Source organism: Chiloscyllium plagiosum, chromosome 1, assembly GCF_004010195.1.
Source record: "Chiloscyllium plagiosum isolate BGI_BamShark_2017 chromosome 1, ASM401019v2, whole genome shotgun sequence".
Classification (NCBI taxonomy): Eukaryota; Metazoa; Chordata; class Chondrichthyes; order Orectolobiformes; family Hemiscylliidae; genus Chiloscyllium; species Chiloscyllium plagiosum.
The window spans coordinates 85,734,921-85,757,694 of NC_057710.1; the positions used below are offsets into that span (position 1 = coordinate 85,734,921).

Here is a 22,774-nt window from a genome sequence, read left to right on the forward strand (position 1 = left end):
ACATTCATTTTAGGGGAGAGACACTTACAGAGAAAAGAAGCTCGATAATTGTTTCTGATTCATTCGCCACAAAACCAAAATTGTTAGCACAAGTAAAGAACTCTGTGGCTGCATATTGTAGATTGACCGAAGTTTACTCATTCCAGCCAATTTCAGTGCAAATTAATACTAGGTGCTAATTTAGCCAATGCTGAACTTTGCTGTATTACAATTATTTGAAAAAAAGAATGAATAGTTAAAATCTTACATCATACTTCCAGCCAAAAGACTATCAAATTTCCTTTCTTTTGCACCATGGACTACATTGTTCAATGTGTGGGATATCATTCTTGTAGGAGCTATCTTTGCTACGCATTAGACAAAATAGATTACATGCCTTATTTAAAGTGGAACAGTTGCTTTCCTTCACCAAAATGCCATGGAAATTTGATTTAAAGAAAATATTTTCAAACAGCCATGTGACCAAAAAGCAAAGAGAAAGTGAGAGCCTTTTTAAAAGGCTTGAGGTTCCCAAATTGCACAGCTGATGAACGCAATGAATAGCTGAGTCCCACAGACACAAGGTCCTGATTCATTTTCTGTTTATACTAAGTGAACTAAGCTTCGTTTATGTGGGCAGGGTGTGCCACTGCATTCCTGGGTTAAGGATAGAAAATTGTCCAGAATTCCTAATCTTGATCATTATCCTGTAACGTTTGGTGGAGGTGGAGATTTGGTGAGGGCAGGACCAGCTTGGCTGTGATGCACATTACAGTGAAATAGTCTTCTCAAGTTTTCACAAAAAGGTTAGTTCCACAGATGAGATGCTAAAGGATGCCTTCCACTCAGGAAATAAATCCAACATCTTCAGTAGAAAGAAAATGGCAGGAAATGATTAATAAAAAGACAAAATGACGAAGAGAATATCTAATTTATTTTCATTACTTTGAGAAGACTCTGCCTAATATATAGTTTCCTTCATATTATTCATTTCAAGGCTATTAAGGTTTGTTCCTGTTCTCCAAAAATTTCCAAACTAGAAAATTATTTTGATGCACATCTATAATTATGATAAAACCTGCTGGATACAATTTGAGTAAATACAGCAAACACCATAAGACACAACTTGTGTCAATGAATGTTTTGGTTTAGATACTTACAATGCATTTGTCAAAATTTCTCTTGACTGTTACAAGTACGTTTCCTAATGTGGTACTGAGAAAGGAGGCAGGATCCACATTCTCTGCTGTCCAAACGTGATGACTCATCTTCACCAACATATACAATGAGTTGAAGCTGTCAATCTTGTCCCCAAGTGAAATGAGGTTGTTTAGCTCTGGTTCAATACAGCGGAAAACCTTTATCATCATTGATCGAATGATACCTGCCTCCTCTTTTCTGCAATTATAAACATGGCTTTTAGTCAAACAATTAAACATTGAAAAATTACACACAGAAGTCAGTTTTTTTTTTAAAGCCTTTTTGACATTGAAAATCATTATTATTAGTGTAGTGGCCGAAGGCACACAAATAAAATGTGTAGTACTGCTATTATGCAATTCATTGATCTTTTGAAAACACATTTGAATGAGTGTACTTGGAACACAAATTCTAAAAAAACACTGAACAACTTTCTTCAACATAGTGCAAATCAAATCCAGGATATGTCATTTACCAGAACAAAGCTGAATTACCTTTCTAGCTTACACACATCATACCTTTTCATGACACAGAATGTTTAATGACAAACAGGAAGTTTCAGTTTCAATTCTAATCAGAATTGTAAACATTTGAATATGTATAACATACAATCATTTTACATTTTGTAGATTGACAGTCAAGGCTCAATTTGGTGTAAAATCACTTGGTGTAAAATCATTTTTCTGAGAGTTTTGTATTCAATTATATAATACAGGACATAGAGTGGTTAGTGGCGTGGTACAATCAATCCCTCCATCAATGTTAGCGAAACTAACGAGCTGGTCATTGACTTCGGGAACACCTCAGTTTGTATCAACGTGCAGAGGTGGAGATGGTCGACAGCATCGAGTTCCTGGAAGTGATGATCACCAATAATCTGTCCTGATCCATCCACATTGCACAACAGTCAAGAAAGCACAATAACATCTCTACTTCCTTAGGAGGTTAAGGAAATTTGGCATGCCCACAAAGACTCCGACCAATTTTTAATAGATGAAACCAGCCTTCCATCCTTTGACTCCATCTATACTTCCCGCTGCCTTGGGAAAGCAACCAACATAATCAAAGACTCCTCCCACCCCCGTTATACTCTTTTCCACCTCTTCTGTCGGACAGAAGACATAAAAGTTTGAATACACGTATGAACAGATTCAAGAACAGCTTATTCCCTATTATCAGACTTTTGAGCAGACCTCTCAAATGTTAATTCTGATCCCGGTCTCTGCATCTTCTCTGTGGCTCTAATACCATATCCCACACTCTGTTCTGCTGACGCACTTTGTATGGTATAAACTGCTTATTTCGCAGACAAAACAACATTTTTCACTGTAACTCAATATAGGGGCCAACAAAAAAAAAAATCAGTTAATTAAACAGACCTTAGCTGTAAAGCATGTTAAGACTAGAGTTGTTCAGTTGAGGGGATTTTGGTATGCTGAGTTGCTGTATTCAGCAAGTGATCGACTAATTCAAGACAGAACTTTAGAATCAAGTGGCAAATGGATTTGTATCATTTGCCTATTAGATAGATTCAGGGAATAGAACATGGAACTACTGTCTAATTCTTTGTTTGTTTGAAAGCTTTACTTAAGCTTAGGAGAATTATGACTTCCTTTGGTACCAGACAAACTTCAAAAGGATATCAAGGTATAAGTCAAGGACCAAATCACCAATACAGGCTGGATATTGCTTGGGTCCAGTAAAACTCTACGCATACAAGTTATAGTAAGCAAGATACTGAAATCCAATACTAAATATGGGTGTGTAAAGTGTGACCTTTTGTCATTTTCTATTCAAGTATAACAAACATATTTTTTTTGTTATTTTACATATCTGTTACACTTCATAAATTAAAGCAGAAGTCATGATTTAACAATGACTATTTTACCACTGTCTATGACATCACAAGAAAGTGTTTGGTGTAACTATTAACATAGATACAGTGACAAGGGTTTTTATTACTCCTGGACTCAAAATATTATCAGACTTTGAAACTCTGCCTCAGAGTGATGGAGGTGGAGTCATTGACTATTTTGAGAAGGCCAACAGATTATGATTAGGCAATGGAATTAAAGGTTATTCAGATAGATGAGAATGTGGAATTTGAAACATTAACAGATCAGCCATGATCATAATAATTGGTTGAGCAGGTTTGAGGGGCCACATGGCCTACTTCAGCTCCTAATGAATATATATTATATATATGAGGGGTGGAGAGAATGAGGATTTTACTTATGGGAAAAAATATTTGGAGCTGGGAATGGGAAACTGCTTTATATGAAAAAGACAAAAACACTTTAAATCCACATACTTGGATGGAATCAGTTGGAGATTAAGTTGAAACTGGTGTTCCTCAGGGATTGGTGTTGGGACCCTTGGCTTTTCTGATTTATATAAACAATTTGGACACTTGTGTTGACAGCAAAATCTCTAAATTTGCAGATATGCTCAGCTACGAAAAATAGTGAATTGTGAGGATGATGCTGAGAGACATCTACAGAGAGACATTGACAAGTTGGTCAAATAGGTGGACATCTGGCTTGGGATTTTAAGAGCGGCATAGGATACATAAGCAAAGAGGTGATGCTACACATCTACAAGTCATTGTTTAGACCACATTTGGAGTAGTGTTCAGTTCTAAACATCTTATTTAAGGAAAGATATTAAAGCCCTGGAGATTTATTAAAATGATACCAGGAATTAAGGATTTTAGATAAGGAAAGATTAGAGAAATTGGGTTTATTCTCCTTATCACAAAGAAGATTAAGAGGTGACCTTACTGAGGTGTTCAAAATCATTAACGTTTTTGACAGGGTAAAGGAAGATACTCTGTTTCCACTCGTCAGTATATCAGTAACTGGAGGTCACAACTTGAAGTTGCTCCACAAGAGAGCTTGGACTGAGATGAAGAGAAACTTCTTTCCTCAGTTATTAGGATTTGGAATGTGCTGCCTGGGATAGTGATGTAGGTGGGTTTAAGAAAAGGCTTCAAGAGAGACCTGGATATATATTTGAATGTTAGAGTGATGAATTTTTACGAAGATAGGGCTGAAGAGTGAGACTAACTGGGTAGTACAGACACAGTGGGTCAAATGACCTCCTTCTATACTGTAAAATTCTATGATTCAATGATTTTATGATTTAAGATAGCTGCTGGAGAGATTTTGTTAAGCTTTGTTAAGATGTTACGATTCCCTGGAAGGACAAAGTTTGCAATGCTAAAATAAAATTGTAGCTTATATAGATTTTTAATTATTGATTTGTCATTGTTCCACTACATTTTAATAATTATTTGCATTGTGATGGCACAAATTTGAAATACAATTTTCTTTTGATCCCAAATTGCATCAAGGGATGCTATACTGGATTTTTAATAATTGTGGTCAAGACTTAAAACTGTACACACAAAACCTGAATGTGTCAATTTATGTACCATTGAAAAAAAGTGCTACATCACAGAGTTAGTTACTCTACCATACAAGTACATCAATGGCGACTGAGCCTTCATTTAAGGTTCCTGTCAGAAATGACAGATATGGATGATGTAACTATTTATATGACAGCGACACAATGTGTTGCACAACCAAGTGATTGATAACACGTAGAAACTATTCCGTTACATGGATGATTCACAAATTTAAAATCAACCATTAACACCCTCACTTACTTCATTATCAAAGCTATGGGAGATCATTTAAACTGTAAACATAAGAAAACAGAAATGGATGAAAAAAAGCATTACATGGTCAATTTATGATTAAATCAATAACGCATGTTCCATCTCCCTTTGTTTTGTGGGAAGTGTGCAGCATGCTCATTTCTCATGGCCATTCAGTAAGTTTAATACTGATAATGTGAAAACATATCTTAATTTTGTGGGCTCTGATCACATTTAAGTCATAGAGTCATAAAGATGTACAGCATGGAAACAGACACTTCGGTCCATGCCAACTAGATATCCCAACCCAATCTAGTCCCACCTGCCAGCACCTGGTCCATATCCCTCCAAACCCTTCCTATTCATATACCTATCCAAATGCCTTTTGTTGCAATTGTACTAGCCTCCACCACTTCCTCTGGCAGCTCATTCCATACACGTACCACCCTACTGTGTGAAAAAGTTGCCCCTTAGGTCTCTTTTATATCTTTCCCCCATCACCCTAAACCTATGCCCTCTAGTTCTGGACTCCCTGATGCCAGGGAAAAGAGATTGTCTATTTGTACTATCCTATCCTAAAATCCATAATTTTATAAACCTCTAAGGTCACCTCTCAGCCTCTGACACTCCAGGGAAAACAGCCCCAGCCTGTTCAGCCTCGCCCTATAGCTCAAATCGTCCAACCCTGGCAACATCCTTGTAAATCTCTTCTGAACCCTTTCAAGTTTCACGACATCTTTCCGATAGGAAGGAGACCAGAATTCCAAGCAATATTCCAACAGTGGCCTAACCAATGTCCTGAACAGCCACAACATGACCTCCCAACTCCTATACTCAATACTCTGACCAATAAAGGAAAGCATACCTACCTCCAATTTTGGTGTCATCTGCAAACTTACTAACTGTACTTCTTATGGCCATTTAGTAATCCAAATCATTCATGTAAATGACAAAAAGTAGCGGACCCAGCACCGATCCTTGTGGCACTCCACTGGTCACAGGCCTCCAGTCTGAAAAACAACCCACCACCACCACCCTCTCTGACTTCTACGTTTAAGCCTAGTTCTCCCTTTATTCCGTGAGATCTAACCTTGCTAACCAGTCTCCCATGGGGAACGTTGTCAAATGCCTTACTAAAGTCTATATACATCACATCTACTGCTCTACCCTCATAAATCCTCTTTGTCACTTCTTCAAAAAACTCAATCAAGTTTGTGAGACATGATTTCCCACACACAAAGCCATGTTGACTATCCCTAATCAGTCCTTGCTTTTCCAAATACATGTACATCCTGTCCTAGAGACTGGCTGAAAATTTCCCTCAATTTACTAGTCACAGAAAGTTTTCAGTAATGTTGATGCTTAGCATCTCGACACTTACTCAGATGGTAATAAATGTCTGTCTCCCAAAAGAGTATGTTGTCGAGAGAGAAGTAGCCCATCCACATCAGTGGAGTCTGCCTAAATGGTAAAAAAAAATTAAATGTACCACAAGTCACTTTATTTAAGGTAACTTTAAAATATGACTTTCTTTTCATTTTAATAAACAATTAGAACAAAAGAATACAACACAAATTTTAGAGATCCATCTATGTTTGAAGTTTCTGGATTTAATTAAATATTCAGCCCACTGCAACTAAACTTAGTTTACATTGCTGCATGGTCAGTTTCAATTTTACAAGCAAATGAAGTTCAAAAAGGATGTTGGCCATTGCATTACTGAAATAAGGAAAAGTTGCAGTGATTCAGTGAACCAAATGCCTTAGAACATGAGATGCATAGACTTGTTTTGTCTGCAGGCCTCTGTACCCTGCCTTCAGTCAGAAATATGAACAAGGTGGGAATCATTCATTGTGATTTTCCAATAAATGGCAGAGAACGGGCTTGTTATCCTTAACAGACTTTTTATTTAAACTGAACCAGACAGGCCAGATAGGCCTCTAGGCCTGTCTAGAGTGCTGCACTCCAGACCAGTGGATTTCTCCTTACCACCCCCAAATTTTCTTCACAATGTTGTTGCTACCTGCCAAATGGAGAGATAGCGACTCATTTTGCTCACATACCTCCAGCAAGATTGGTTGGAAGCAGGATCAAATCAGGCCCCCAGCAGTGATCTCTCCTATTTCTTTCTTGGTCCTGCCTCTAAGCCCTGACAACCCAGGTCTAAAAGGTGCATTTTATCAAATTTTGGCACATTCTGAATGAAGAAGTGCTGCATGCTCCATCTTGTTCCACTCTTTAATGAACTAGATTTTCCACTGATTTGGTTTACAGAGAAAGACATTCAGGAAAACAAAAACTGCAGGTGCTGATTTTAAAACCTAGATTGTTAATAGAGGAAAGGAACATGTGATCGTCTTTTCCATCCAGGAGTATCTACTTTGGCAGAGCTTCATATATTCGAGCAAGGCCCTACAATACATGGGTAAGTCAGTTGTGTGCCACATAAATTCAAGTTCTTCTGCTTGGATCTGATAAATGAAGGTGTAAGGGAAAATATTCAAGATTTGTTGAACATAAAAAGTGAGAAAAATGTTACTGTCAAGGGCCTTGATCGTGAATGACACTAGTGGAGCCAGTGAGGATGAAAAACATGCTGCAAACATTGTGTAGAGTTCATACTGAGGAGAAAGGGGAGCTGATATTAAGACTGAAATGACCACATGGGAGCAATGATTACATGCAGTGCTAAGTATTTTATTTCTATTATCCTAATAAGATTGAGCTGCAGTCACAAATAATTTGACTAACTAACTAGCTGATCAATTCATGCAAATAATCTAAAAATAGAAGGAATTTGTATTTAATCATATGGTTTAAGTGGTTTGGGCACAAATGTTAAGACACTACATTCTGAAACTGATTTGAGTATAAGGTTGCTAATACTTTTTATTCCTCTTTTTCCAACTTTTTTTATAACTGGTAGCATATAATCAGTTTTCATGTCTTTGCTAAACTTCCATTAAAGCTCCACTATTCACAAGAATACATGGCACTATTTTTATTGATGAGCAATGCATCTTAATGGTTTCAGATAATTTGCTAATGCAAAGGAAATGCAACAAATTCATAAATGGCTAAATCACCAAATTCTCTTTTAAACTTAAATGAAACATATCAAGATCTTCATAAATTCCTTGTTGCGTTAATGATTTTTGATGTCCCTTCTAGAAATTTTAAATGTAAGGAAAAAGCAAACTGTTTCCAGTATACTTATCTATCATAATCATAATAGGGGTTGCAATTTTCAAAACAGCTAGTCTTGAAACAGATTAAACAATATCATTTTTTAATCAATTTTTCAAAATACAATCAACAGTTTAAATTATTGTCTCCCATAGCCTGATTTAAAAAAATGACTATTTTTCTCCTTTGGAAATAAAGATAGTATATTTTTTCATTCTTTTCATAATTATACTTGTAAAATATTAAAAGGTCATACCACAACAGATCCTGGTAATGCTGGGCTCTGTTGTAACTTGAAGAATTTGCTAATGAAGTCTTGTTCAGCCAAACACAGGGGCTCTAACTCACTTAGGACCTGCTCAAAAATCTGCATAAATAGAACAATGTTTAATACAGGTAATCAGATTATCAAGTTTTATTTATATACATACAACATATGAAAAGGAGGCAGCCATTTGGCCCTTTGACCCTGCTCTGCCATTTATTAAAATCATGGCTGATCTGCTTGCATCATCAAATCCATACACCTGCCAATCCTTGATAACCTTTCATCCTATTACTCAAAAAGAACCTATCCTTCTCTGCATTATAAATATTCAAAAACTTTGTTTCTATTGCCTTTTCAAGAAAGATCTGAAAACTCAACTGAGAAAAAAAATTAACCACATCTCTGTTTTACTTTAGTGATCCATTATCAAGTCACCTCTTCTAAACTTTAGTAGAATTAAGCCTAATCTATCCCATCTTTCCTCATAAGACAATGCACCCATTCCAAGTATTAGTCTGGTAAGCCAGTTCTAAACTGCTTTCATTGAATTGATATACGTTCTTTATTAACCAGACCAATGCTGTGCACAATAGTAGAGATGTAGTCTCACCAATGTCCTGTATAACTGAAGCATAACCTCTCTATTTTTGTTTTCAAATATCCCAACAATAAGGATAACATTCTACAAGCTTTCCTAGCGTATGTACTATAGAACTCTATTGTAGACACAAAGACACGTACATAGAGGGTGCTCATGACTTTTGTGTTTACTAATCAATATGTATTAAGTCAGAACCTTCAGGAAATTTATCACTCCTGCAGTCCAATTCCCAAGTAGAAAATTGTTTCATCATTCAATTGTTTCATATATCTTAAAAAAGGTTAAAAATACTGGCTTTGCAAATTACACACAGAGTTCAGGAATGTACAACTAACTGATAAGACCAGCATATGTTTTCAAACTTAAATCTCAAGAAATTCTTGAACTTGCAGACCTTTTGTTTCAGTTACACCACAGTCTTATTCGTGACTTCCAGATTTTTGATCCAGCTCCGCTGAAAGAACGATGATATAGTTTCAAGTCAAGATGGTTTATGGCCTGGAGGGAAAGATGCATATTGTGGCGTTCCCATGCATCTGTTGCCCTTATCCTTCTAGGTGGCAGAGGTCACAGGTTGAAGGAGGCTTGGTTAGTTGCCACAGATCTTTGAGGTTGTACGCAACACAGTCATTATGCGGCAGTGGTCAAGGGAGTAGATTTTAAAAGGTTAAAATATCCTCCAATGTTTCAAATTGTTAACTTTGCAATATGTTAACTGTGTTTCTCTCATCACAGATATTGCCTGTCCTGATGAGCCTTGCCACCATTTTGTCTAATTTCAGACTTCCACTAGAGCACTATGAATTTGTGAACTAAAGGAAAGAAATTTGTATTTGAAAAAAAAACAAGAATTAGACACAATAGATCCTTTCGTTCCCAAATTCATAGAAATATTGTGCTCTTTATACAGCATATGAACTGAAAATCATAGTATGATCCTTATTAACATAGGAAAAGACAATAAAACTGAAAGTAAATCTGAAACAAGGACCATGTTAGAAGGCTTAAAAAAAAGGGAAAGCTTCAACGTAACAGGCCCCAACACAAACTAAATAAATCTCAACTACATTTTTGTAATACAGCTATTTTCATCTTCCAATAATTAAAACATATGAATGGTTCCTTTGGTGCAAGTATTTCACAAGTAAAAGAAGTTACACAAAAGAAGGTATTTACCTTATCAAACTTTGTTCGATCAGCCACATCAAGGTCTGATGCAGACATATTTCCCATGTCCAGCAGTGATGATGACTGAGAGCGACGATTCCCTGATCCTTGAACAGACAGTTTGTTTAGGCTGGAGGTGGATCCAGTAAGTTTCCCAGAACTTCCATGGAGACCTGCAGTGCCATTTATTTCAAATTATTGAAATCAATTTCCAAATACATTACTGGGATTCAAATATCCTAAATATCACAGGTATGGTTAGGAATAAGATCTTTAATAAAAATCAAAATATTTTAATGAGTCTTCGAGAATTATTTTATTTCATAGCTGGTGGTGTAATACTGTTCAACTTTTAAAAACTCCCCCTTGCAGTTAATCCTTTGCTTATACAATAATTGCAGAATTCAATTTTTTGGGCAAAGCATACTTTGAACTATGAGTAAACCGGACATGTTTATCAAGAATGATTTCCAGGAACCCTTAGGCTTCCACCATTTTAGTCTCAGTGTCCAGCATCCCTTCATCAAGATAAGGAGAACTCAGTTCCTTGAAATTGTCCTTGTCAGCTTGTTTGAATAAAATGAAGTAATTGAGAGACATCACTTTGAAAAATATTACATGGAAACAATTTGACAAGTATCTGCTATGAATTCAAAGTTTTGCGGCCTCACTTCATCAACCCTAAAAGTCAGTTTGAACCATGTGAACTGGATTTCTATTGCATACAATAAAGGGTTGCTGAAATTCATTTTAATGTTGCTAAGTTGGTATAAGCAAAGAAAGAAAATGAATAAATGGCATAATTGTTCTAGACGGGGTTCCAGATGATGTAAATAACATAAGCACATTTACTCTGTCATAAATCTGCATAAAGTTCTGTTCAATAGAGTAGCATAACAAACAAAGATATCCAGGAAGTTTAGACCACAACTAAAGAAGATTTTGAAGCACCCATAGATTTACATGTATTATTCTTTGTGTAAATAAGTGATTCTCTTAGGTATTAGATCAATTTTTACATCATCTACTTTGCTTCTAATAAAATTCAAAGTTGACCTTCAAATAAGACAAACAAACATCACCAGCATGACATTCTTTTCATGTTTAACACCACAGTTTGAAGACATAGATATGTGTATCTTATCTGAGCTACTGCCCTAATCCAGGAAAGCCCCTCAATATTTTTTGAAAAGAACAGGAATAAAGGCAAAACTATATATATATATATATATATATATATAAAAATATAAATATGAACCACAAAATGAAAAAAAAAGGAAAATCGAAAGTTTGGTAGGAAGCAGCTTTGCATTTGGAAGCTGAGCCATAATCAAGAAAAGGACATGTTACCAAAGATAAAGGAGCTATCATAATTTGACAACCGAACCAACATGAATGGGGTAGCTATCTCTTTCCACCGACAGTAATGATTCTGTATGCTTGGATATTCTCAATGCAAGTGAATGTTCTTTAGCCAGGTTTGTGACTGACACAAAAATGGGTGGAAAGTGAGTAACATTGCTGGCACAAGGAGTCCACTGAGAGGTACAAACACAATATGTGAGGAGGCAAAAATGTGGCAGATAGAACATAACGTGGGAAAATTTGAAGTTATGTACTTTGGCAGAAAGAATAGAGGAAAATAAGTATTATTCAAGTGGGGAGAGACTGCAGAAAATTGCAGCCAAGAAGGATTAAAGCATTCTTGAAACATAAGATTTTTAGGGTGCTTGACAGAGGAATATTCTGAAAAATTACTTCCCCTGGTAGGAGAGTTGAAGATCAAAGGCTACAACTTCAAAGTAAGTGGTCACCAATTTAAGTGAGAGAGGAGGATGTTTTCTTCTCGGGGGTTAGTGAATCTGTGGAATTCCTTACTACAGAGGGCTGTCGAGGCTAGGTTGGCAAACATATTAAAAGCTGAAATAGACAGAATTTTAAATCATTAAGGGAATCAAGGGCTATGGGGATATGAAGAAAAGTGGACTCAAGGATTACAGATCAGCCCTGGGTGGCATGGTGACTCAGTAGTTAGCACTGCTACCTCACAGCACCAAGGTCCCAGGTTCAATTCCAGCCTTGGCAATGTCTGTATGGAGTTTGCACATTCTCCCCGTGTCTACGTGGGTTTCCTCTGTGCGCTCCGGTTTCCTCCCACAGTCCAAAGATGTGCAGGTCAGGTGAATTGGCCATGCTTAATTGCCCATAGTGTTATGCGCATTAGTCAGCGGGAAATGGGTCCGGGTGGGTTATTCTTCGGAGAGTCAGTGTGGACTAGTTGGGCCGAAGGGTCTGTTTCCATACTGTAGGGATTCTAATCTAATTTAAATAATTGAATGGTGAAGCAGCCTTGATGAGCCGAAAGAACTATTACTGTTTCTACATCTGATGGTCTTAATCCAATTCTTTATGAGTAATTTTGGCAAAACATCATAAGATTCCCAGGAATCTAAGTCATTTCTATTGAGTTTAAAAGTTGTCTGCAGCAATTTTTAGAAATAGTTATTTGAGTGGCATCAAGCATCTTTTACAGAATTGTGGTTTAGCATCAAAAATGCAAACAATTTGTAAATTGATTAGTTGCAAATCTCTGCAGGATTGAAACAGATTAAATATATTGAGCTAAGTTTCATTTTTTATTCATTCATAGGATGTGAGCAACACTGGCCTGTATTTTTTTGTCCACTCGTGTTGTCCAGAGGACTAAGAGCTAGCCACATTGCTAGGAGACTGGAGGCCAGACGAGGTATAAGAAAAGCACATCTCCTTTCCTAAAGGAGGCAGGTGAAGCAGACAGGCTTTTGCAACAGTTTCAAAGTTAAAGCATGGCTTAAAGTGTTTTGGATGAATTGCATGGCACACAATTATGTGCTTTTCAGTCCATTATCAATGCAAGTGCACAAATTCCTCAGCAAATCACATGGTGAGTGAGTCTTAAGTTCTCACCACAAGTGGGATCTTCCAGAGTTGAAAGTGCTGGGGTCATATTCAAAAGGTCAGTTGGACACAACTTCAGACACGGAAAGCTAGGAATTTCATTATAGCCTGTAAAGCCCAGAAATGCCTGCCAAGGCTGCAGTGACTTCCTGGTTTACTGATGCTGTCCTTTAAATGCAGCTAACAGGGTCATGGACAAGATTAGATTAGATTTAGACAAAACAGACATCATATTCCTGAGTGACCATATAAGGAGGTCATCTCATCAGACCTTCCAGTCTGGGCAGAAATCACAGTGAGAGTCTCCTGCACCCCACAACCATTACTGGCACCATTTACTCTCTACCTCACACGAAGAAACCTTCACCAAGTCTAACTCAGACAATGCACATGTATGGCAGAGTTATAGCCTGCAAGTCTCAGCATCATGAAAGCATTAGAAATTACATTTGCAAGAAGGTTTAGTAGTTTGAGAGGGTGAGGTGACTGTGAGATAACATGTTAAATTACTGTCATTGCAGACTGCAACCAAGGGAACGGATCCATAATTCAAAGCCCATTGCCAGATAGGATGTTCAGGAATGGCAAAGACAAGATGAAGACTCACTGCATCGTGAAGCAGTTAAATGATAAATAGGGATAAAAGCAGATATGGAGCACACAGAGGATGTGGGACAACTGGTTTCAACTACATGAGTTTCTCAGGGTGGCTTCCTAGGCCCAACTCTCTCCAGCTGTTACATCAATGACCTCCTCTCCATCATTAAGGTTAAAAGGGTGGATATTCAACAACAACTGCACAACATTCACAACCTGTCAGATAATGAAACTGTCCATGTCCAAATGCAGAAAGGCCTGGACAATATCCAGACTCAGCTCACAAGTGGCAAGTACTATTTGTACAATGCAAGTGCGAGTCAATGATATTTCCGACAAGAGAGAGTCTAACAGCTAATAGTACCATTATTGTTGAAACTCTCCCATCAAGGTCTGGGGGTTACTATTGGCCAGAATCTGAACTTGGCTATGGCTACAAAAGCAGGCCGGATGCTACTTTACTTTTGAACTGTACCATAAACAATATTACTTTATTTGAAAGTTAAAATATTTAAACTTCTTCTCATTAATGTGATATATTTAGTCTTGGAAAATACACTTCTTGAATATTAGCGATGATATTCAATACACGCTACTTGAATATCATCGCTAATTTACTAAACTAATATATAGTACAGAATAAGCAAATAAAAAGCATCCTTGCCTCTGCAAAGTGCCTAACATTAAGAGGGATAATAAAACGTCGTGGGACAAGAACTGTAACAATTGCACTCCCTTTCAGAAAGTTCTCTTGCGTACAGACCTAGAGCTCTGGCTCAAAGTTTTGGGTTGGCATTAGGTGTGATGTGCACATCCATTGAATGTGGACGGTCCTCCATATTAATGGATTTTGCAAGCCCACAAAATACCTACTGCCTATAGGGCTATCGGCTAGTACAAAGGTGGTTATGGTCTGTCAAAGCACGTTCGTGACGATTAACGGTCCAAGGGTCGTGGGAAGATTCGTAGCTCGGGTGCCCGTTGTTGTGGCTCCGTATGCCAAGCCGGGTACGTGGACACACACACACACACACACACACACACACACACACACACACACACACTCCCTGTTCAGCACTCATCAGGGACACACTGGTCCATTTCTCCTCCATTCCCAACACTTCCTCACGGCATCTTCCCATGCAATCACAAGAAAATGTAACACCTGTCTGTTTACCTCCTCACCATCCAAGACCCCAGACAGACCTTCCCAGGTGAAAAAGCGATTTACCTGTACTTCACCCAACCTAGTCAACTGTATCCGCTGTTCAGTGTGGCTTCCTCTACACTGGCGAGACAACTTACAAACTGGCTGATTGCTTTGCAGAACACCTACATTCTGCCTGTAAAAGTGACTCCAAGCTTTAGAGTTCACACCATCGATTTCCCACGCCAACATTTCTGTCACAGGCCTGATACAAGTGTTCGGGCAAGCTTCAGCATAAATGCAAAGAACAGCATCTCATTTACCTCCAGGACTTCAACTTCAGTATCTTTAGAGACTGAATCCATCCTTTTTTATTTAACCCCACTCTCACACCCAGTCCTGTTATGACATGGGTTGTTTTTAGCATAGCCAACTTAATTTCACCCTCTGTCAGGTCTGTTATCTTACTTTTTTTTTCAGCATAAACTACCCATACTCTGCTACACTCAGCTGTCAGAATTACTTCACCTGATGAAGGAGCAGCACTCGGAAAACTTGTGATTTCAAATAAACCTTTTCAACTATAACTTGGTGTCATGTGACTTCTGACCTTGATCACTTTTTCAGCTTCTTGTTCTCCCTTGTTTAGCTACTCCTTTCAACTCTCTCTCTCTCTCTCTGTGTGGGCTCCATCACCACCTATCCACTCAACTCTGCCTTTCTATATCCTCCCTCAACCTTGTCTTCAGCAAAACTACCAGCTTTTCCTCTGATAAAGACACCAGACTCTAAACATTAACTCTGCTTTCTTCCCATAGATGCTGCTAGGCCTGCTGAGTTTTGCTAGCAATTTCAGGTTTTTGTGACATTAACAGTATTGGCCATTCTAAAATGCTGAATAAAAGCAGTATCTAGGTGATACCATTGTAAGTGAATGAGAAGTTGAACCTTTGGGCAAAATCAAAATATGGAGTATATTGGAGTACAGTATATAATACACGCAACATATTAGTACAAAGATATTCAAAGTACTGTCAATGCTGGATAGATACTGTACAAATTCCCTGTTCACTTCATGACAGATAAATCTCAAGAGCTACCAACAATCAAATCAATTCCAGAAGGAAGAGGTGAGGCTGAATTTACCACTTACAGTTAAATGCTAATGTTTTCATCAATGCAAATAAAGGAAGTTGCAACATTAAATGTTTTTTTTTTAAAATAGGGAACTTTTGCAGTTGAAAAGAACCATCAATTTCCCAATGGTGCTTGAAATTATACAATTAAACATTCAGCAGAGCAAGCGATTATCCAACATGCTAATAGATAACTGAAAATACAACGTTGTTGTTAAAGACTTTATCAAAGGGTATTAGCAGTTTGACAAAGGAGACAATACTTACTCTCTAGGTCTTGTTTGACAGCACTCTCTTTTCGAGGAAGTGTGGCTGTGAGAGATTAGGTTGCAGGCATTGAAACACAAATATATGTTAGATTTTAGGCCTGTAGCATAAACCATGTAGATGAACGATATTTGTTAGATACTATGCAGACAGGTTAGTACATGCAAGCAAGACACTACAATATTGATGTTATGTTAAATAGCTTGAAATGTTACTATGCAACTATGTTTCTTTCGTGGTTCACTTTAGCAGACATTATCCCGACAAACTCAGGAATGACATATTATTTATGCTACAATTAAAGCTATCAGAATTTATCTGAAATTCAAAGCAGAAAGGCAAAGAAAGAGATTTAATTTGAAGTTTTTTGAAATGATGTGTTTTAATGGAATATAATCAAGTTTGGAAAAATAGTCTCAAGGGCTTTCCATGGCCAAAATAATATTCCAAAAATAATATTCTGTATCCTCTGTTTGAACAGAATTTTAAAAAGTGAATAAATTCCTCTCTTGGCTTTCCATTTCATCATCCCTACTATAGCTTGGATTCCATTTCATATTTCTAGAACGCATTAGCTAAACAAAAAGTTTTCCTTTTTGAAAGTCTCAGCTCCTGCATAATCTGTCAGTCTCTGAAAGAACATTTTCTTTCTCCAATCCTGAAAATCCTCAATATCCTCAAGCGAATCCCTCTATTTCCATTCAAAGTTCCAAGAGATAGCTCCTACTTCAACCCACATTGTTCAATAATCAGCTTGATTACTCTCCCTAGGAATTCCTCCAATAATTCTACTTCATTCCTGCAGTGCAGATGAAAATAACATGGTAATCCAGATGCAGCTTCAGACAAAATCAGGTAGAATATTGACAGAGTCATAGACGTACAGCATGAAAACAGACCCTCCGTGTCGACGAAATATCCAAAATAAATCTTGTCCCATTTGCCAGCATTGGCCGATACTTTTCTAAACCCTTCCTATTTATATACTCATTCAGATGCCTTTTAAAATGTTTTAATTGTAGTTGACGTCAAATAAAAGCAAAATACTGTGGATGCTGGAAATTGAAAAAAAAAACCCAGAAAATGCTAGAGCAACTCAACAGTCTGGCAGCATCTGTGTCACACCAGACAATATTATTCTGGTGTACAATATGACTTTTCTTTGGAAAAAAGTCACATCGCACTCAAAAACGTAATTCCATTTCTCTTTCCACTGATGTGCCTAACCCTAACCTAAGGACCTGGACAGCAGGATTAATTTCAGATTGATTAGTTTGGACAGAATGAAAAAACTAGTCTCTTTCAAATGCTGTAAAAATCTATGCATAGTTCAAGACTTTTCTTTCCATTCAATAACCCTCCTTCCATTTACCTAATCTATCCATATTGCTTTGAATTTTACATACTGGTTAGAATATACATAACTGCACTTAAGTTAAGATCAGTTTGCTTTCCACATCACTCAAAATTATAATACAGTAGTGCCCCATATCCTCAAGGGATACATTCCAGGACCTACTGCAGAAGCCTGAAACCGCGGATAGGAACAAACCCATTCAATTAAATGGGAAACGTACCTTCCCGGAAGCCTCCTCATCCCTGGTTCTGGAATGTTCCCTATAATATGTTCCGGCCACGGTAAACCGCATGTAACTGAAACCGCAGAAAAGGATTCCGTGGATATGGGGGTGTCTCTCTAAAAGTCACTTCAATCCTGATCCATGTAGCACTTCACAACCATCAGCTTTGTCTGTGATGTCTTCTCATTGATAACCTGTTCCATTTTGATACCTATCCATGCATAAATAGTCCTTGTTGGCTTTCCAGCTGCCAATTCCCAATTTCTCTTTTACAGCAAGGTATAAACCTTCGGAGAAACAGTGTTACTCCACCTCTCTTTACTGAAACACACAGTACTCCTCACTCATCTTTCTTTAGCCAAGTTTTGATAAATCCTAACTTTTTTTTCTATTTATACTCAGTTTTTATTCACATCTCATATTTCTTGCATCCATGGGTGTACGTCATGGATCATTTTCATCTTCCCTTCTATAATTATGTGAATCCTTCCTCCTTGAGAGTTCAAACATCTAGGATAGTTCACATCTTGAAAATTACATGACCATCTTATTTTAGCATTTCCAACTGCCATCTCAATTCAAGTGCGTGTTGGGATTTAAATTTTTACAATAATGTTTTAAGGACCAATATTGCCGTAGCCAAATATACTCCCCCGACTTTCACATTCCTTGAAAATGTTTTGTTCGGCCAAATATCACTGCACTCAACTACAGTTTTAGAGTCATAGGGCTGTATAGCATAGAAACTGACCCTTTGGTCCAACTCGTCCATGCTGACCAGATATATTAAATATATCTAGTCCCATGTGCCAGCATTTGGCTCATATCCCTGTAAACCATTCCTTTTCATATACTCATCTAGATAGCTTTTAAATATTGTAATTGTACCAGCCTGCAACACTTTCTCTGGCAGCTCATTCCATACAGGCACTTCCCTCTGCATGAAAAAGTTGCCCCTTAGGTCCTTTTCAAATCTTTCTCCTCTCACTTTAAACCTATGCCCTCCTGTTTTGGACTTCTACACCCTGGGGAAAAGACCTTGCCTATTTATCCTATCCATGCCCATGATTTTATCAAATCTCTATATGGTTACTCCTCAGCCTCTGACACTCTATGGAAAATAGCCCTAGTCTGTTCAGCCTCTCTCTATAGCTCAAACGCTTTAATCCTGGCAATATCCTTGTAAATATTTTCTGAACGCCATTTTTAAAAAAACATTTTCCCAAATGGATTTGAAACATACAAATTATTACGTCTAATTGACAGCCAATCAACTAGGAGTCCTTCCACTGAAACTCCAAATAACCTAAATAACCTTGAACCTCAATTATAAATACATTTTTATCAATTTCACTCAAATAGAACTAGAAAACCAGTCAGTTTCAAACTACTCAAATTAGTGCACTATGTCTTGTTCTGCCAAAAACCTGCTCTATTGTTCAGAAAAATCTAAGTAGCATTTGATGTCAAAAGTTGCTATCAAACTTAATATAGCCAAATTAGAGATTACCGATTTCAGCTAAATGAAGCAGAAATTTGAAAAATTTGATGCAGAAGTTGACACAAAATTATTTAAATCATGATCAAGGATAGTGCTCATGCCATTGAATTCAGTTAAAGAATAAAAATATAATTCTGATAATGAAACAACAGTAATCATTTAGCAGTGGCAAAGTTATAATATAATTACATGTAGATTAATTGTGCAATTGCTTCAAACTGAATTAAGTTATTTCCTAAACAGAGTTTCAAAAACTGGAAATGATTAAAAAGAAAATTCAAATTCAAAGTTGTATTAACTCAAACGTCATGAAATTGTAATACATCACATTTTCAAGTTGCACATTTATTCAATTGATGTTGCATAGAAAATATGCCAACACAGCAATTAAATAATATTAGGAAATAAGCAAATTATGGCTTGCTTTAACATCAAGTTATACAAAGTTAAAAATCACAACACCAGGTTATAGTCCAACAGGTTTAATTGGAAGCACTAGCTTTCGGAGCGCTGCTCCTTCATCAGGTGGTTGTGATGAAAGTTCTGAAAGTTAATGAGACAACCACCTGATGAAGGAGCAGCGCTCTGAAAGCTAGTGCTTCCAAATAAACCAGGTGTTGTATGATTTTTAACTTTGTCCATCCCAGTCCAACACTGGCTCCTCCACATCAAGTTAGAGAAAACCCTTCAAATTTCAGTCTGATAATGCATTTTATCACGATAATTCTATTGAATGCAAATAATCTTCTAAAAAGTCAAAAATTAAGATTAGGATCACACTCCATTTGACAAATTTAACATCAAAACTCATTATTTGACGGTACAGATGAATTTGAAAAATTATTACTGCTATATTCATGTTGGATCAAGATGTCATCTTTCAGCTAATCCAACATGAATCTGAAATGCTAACCAAAAACAGAAGCAAATTACCCCTCATGAGGAAGTAATGAAATCACACTATGTAACTTGTAGAGGAAAATGCCAATTTTACCAGGATACCAGTGTCTGCAAATATCTTTGCGTTAATAATGATCAGAAGTGAGGTAAGGCTTAGAAAGGATCTAAGTAAGTAGGATGGACCCCAGCTAATGTATGTTTAGACTTACCAAACTTTTTTCCTTCCTTTGATGTGCCAGTCATCTTGATCTTTGCAACCTCAAAGAATTCCTTGATTTCTCTTTCATATAACCTGGATATATAATCTACATAGTTCTGCACAGAAAAAAGGCAAGGTATTCATATTTTTAATATAATCAATTATACTGCGCATTGTGTATTACACACATATATACATAGTTGTTTCAATCCATTAAAGATCATGTGACTAGTGAGTTCATAATGGTAAACAGTTGCGAGACTTTAAGAGTCAAAAATCAATCTGTAAAATCCAGTTTCAGCTTGGTTGTTCAAGAGTATATGCTATCTTTCTGCACAAATAAACTCCACTATGTCAAGAGAAATAAAGAGAAAGTTGTCAAGTTTTAAAACTCCAAGTCAAAGAAATGCAATTAATTGACTGAGGACATGCAGATCTGCAATAATGAACACTGCCCATCACACCAGTTCCAAAAACAGGAGTCACACTGGACTCGAAACATGAACTCTGTTTCTCTCTCCAGAGATACTTCCAAACCTACTGAGTTTCTCCAGCACTTTCCATTCATATTGCTATTCACTGCTGCTGACTTGCTAGGGTACAAAATTGTGGATTACCTGAAGCTGATGTGGGAATAATTCCATTTGCCAATCTCAATCAAGGTTAATCACAAATGTTCATCAAGCTAGTAAGCTAGTCAATCATCAATCAGTGCCCTGGAGATTTGCAGACCTATCTCTTTCAATAAGTAGATTTTGAGATCTAACACAGATGGTTGGTTCATCACAAATTACATTGAATATATTACCTTACAGATATTGCAACCCCAAAAAGACTGCACTTACCTCCCTTACTGCCCCTTTCTCTCCCACCACTGCTCCTGCTTAAAGCATAGTCAAGATGTTCCATATATATATGACAACCACCTGGCATGTTAGACCAATAAGATTGACTGGATCACAAAGTAGTTGAAAACAAACTAAAACTCTGTGCCATCATCCCCATCCTTGCTGACCTACACTGGTTCCTGGTTTCCTAACCACAACTTCAAAATTTTTATTTTTGTTTTCAAATTTGTCCATGGCCTCACCTCTTCCTTTCTGTAATCTCCTCCTGCCCTATAACCCTCAGAACTGTGTGTTCCCACATCGAACTTTACAGCGCAATACAAGCCCTTCACAGCCTCGATGTTGTGCCGACCTGTGAAACCAATCTGAAGCCCATCTGATCTACATTATTCTTTTGTCATTTAAATCAACATGCTCATAGACTGCCTTCTCTGGGGTTCTTGTGGCCCAGCAATAATGCTCCACCTCTGAATCAGGAGGCCGGTTCAAGTCCCACCTCTCCAGACTTGTGAAATAACATCTCTCAACACGTTCAATAGAAATATCTACAAAGATTCCCCCCCACCCCCAAGTCCTCTAAATTAAATGTACAATGTAAACACAATCATATAATTCTCAGTTAATTACAGCCCAATTATTCACTACTACCCAATAATATAAATTCCAATCAAAGTTGTTACCAGCTTTAGGACAAAAGGCATAATAGAATTGGGATCTGTACCAGGCTGTATCTTTTACTAATTGCCTGATCAAGACTGCTGCTGCAGTACAATGGCATTTATTACCAAGATCACACTCAGCCATCACCCTCTACTCCTCGGTACATTTCTCGGAGTAGCTCACTTTGCTCAAACCTTCTCAATTTTCATTCAAAAATAATAATCACTCTCTACCACTCTCAACCACATCTGGGAAGACTGGTAATGCCAGAACTCCAGATGTTACAGACATGGGTTCAAACGGTAATGATGAAACTAGAATTCAATAAAAGAATCTGGAATAAAAATGTAATATATTGGCAGCCATGTAAACATTGTCAATTGTTATTAAATAAAATCTAGTTCACCAACATCTTTTAGGCAAGGAAATTTGGCATCCTAACCTGGTTTTGCCTACATACAGATCTGCAGCAATGTGGCTGACTCTTCTTTGCCCTCCGGGTAATAAGGAGCAGATAATAACCAACACTCACACCTCATTAATGAAATAATTATTTGATGATTTCAACCTCCATCTCAACTTTAGTTTTTTCCCTCCTCAATTCACTTCCCACTCATTCTCTAAAATCTCTCTCCGTGCAAACTGTTTAACCCATGCCATCTCAGTACTCTTGCTGGATCATCTCTGATCACTTCCTTGTAATATCTACCACCCGCATCCTCCTCCTTTTCCCAACCTCCTTTGGGATCTGCATCTGAACAAGACTATCCCTTAATGCACTTACAACTGCACTTCAAAATTGCAATCATTAGCCTTTGTTTGCTGACAAAAACAAAGAAGCATTAAAGTGTGATCAACTGGCACACATTTTGCACCCCACTGGTAAGTTTGTCATTCAAAAATAACTGAAACAAAAATTATATTATTTTGACATTTACTCAGA

At 37.3% G+C, this 22,774-nt stretch overlaps 1 protein-coding gene across 11 annotated transcripts in view; it reads right to left on the reverse strand.

Annotated features, from left to right (window-relative positions):
- Window positions 1-22,774, reverse strand: part of exoc1 (exocyst complex component 1) — a 64,323-nt gene that overhangs the window by 5,896 nt on the left and 35,653 nt on the right. For 7 of the 11 annotated variants that reach the window (XM_043690604.1, XM_043690595.1, XM_043690624.1 and 4 more), the window contains 6 exons: window positions 20,334-20,439; window positions 16,144-16,188; window positions 10,069-10,232; window positions 8,280-8,390; window positions 6,219-6,298; window positions 1,140-1,377 (listed from right to left, as the gene is read on the reverse strand). In XM_043690604.1, the coding sequence (XP_043546539.1) occupies window positions 1,140-1,377; window positions 6,219-6,298; window positions 8,280-8,390; window positions 10,069-10,232; window positions 16,144-16,188; window positions 20,334-20,439 (744 nt within the window). The remainder of the gene's footprint in view (window positions 1-1,139; window positions 1,378-6,218; window positions 6,299-8,279; window positions 8,391-10,068; window positions 10,233-16,143; window positions 16,189-20,333; window positions 20,440-22,774) is intronic. The other 4 variants (XM_043690618.1, XM_043690641.1, XM_043690671.1 and 1 more) reach the window with 1 other exon arrangement.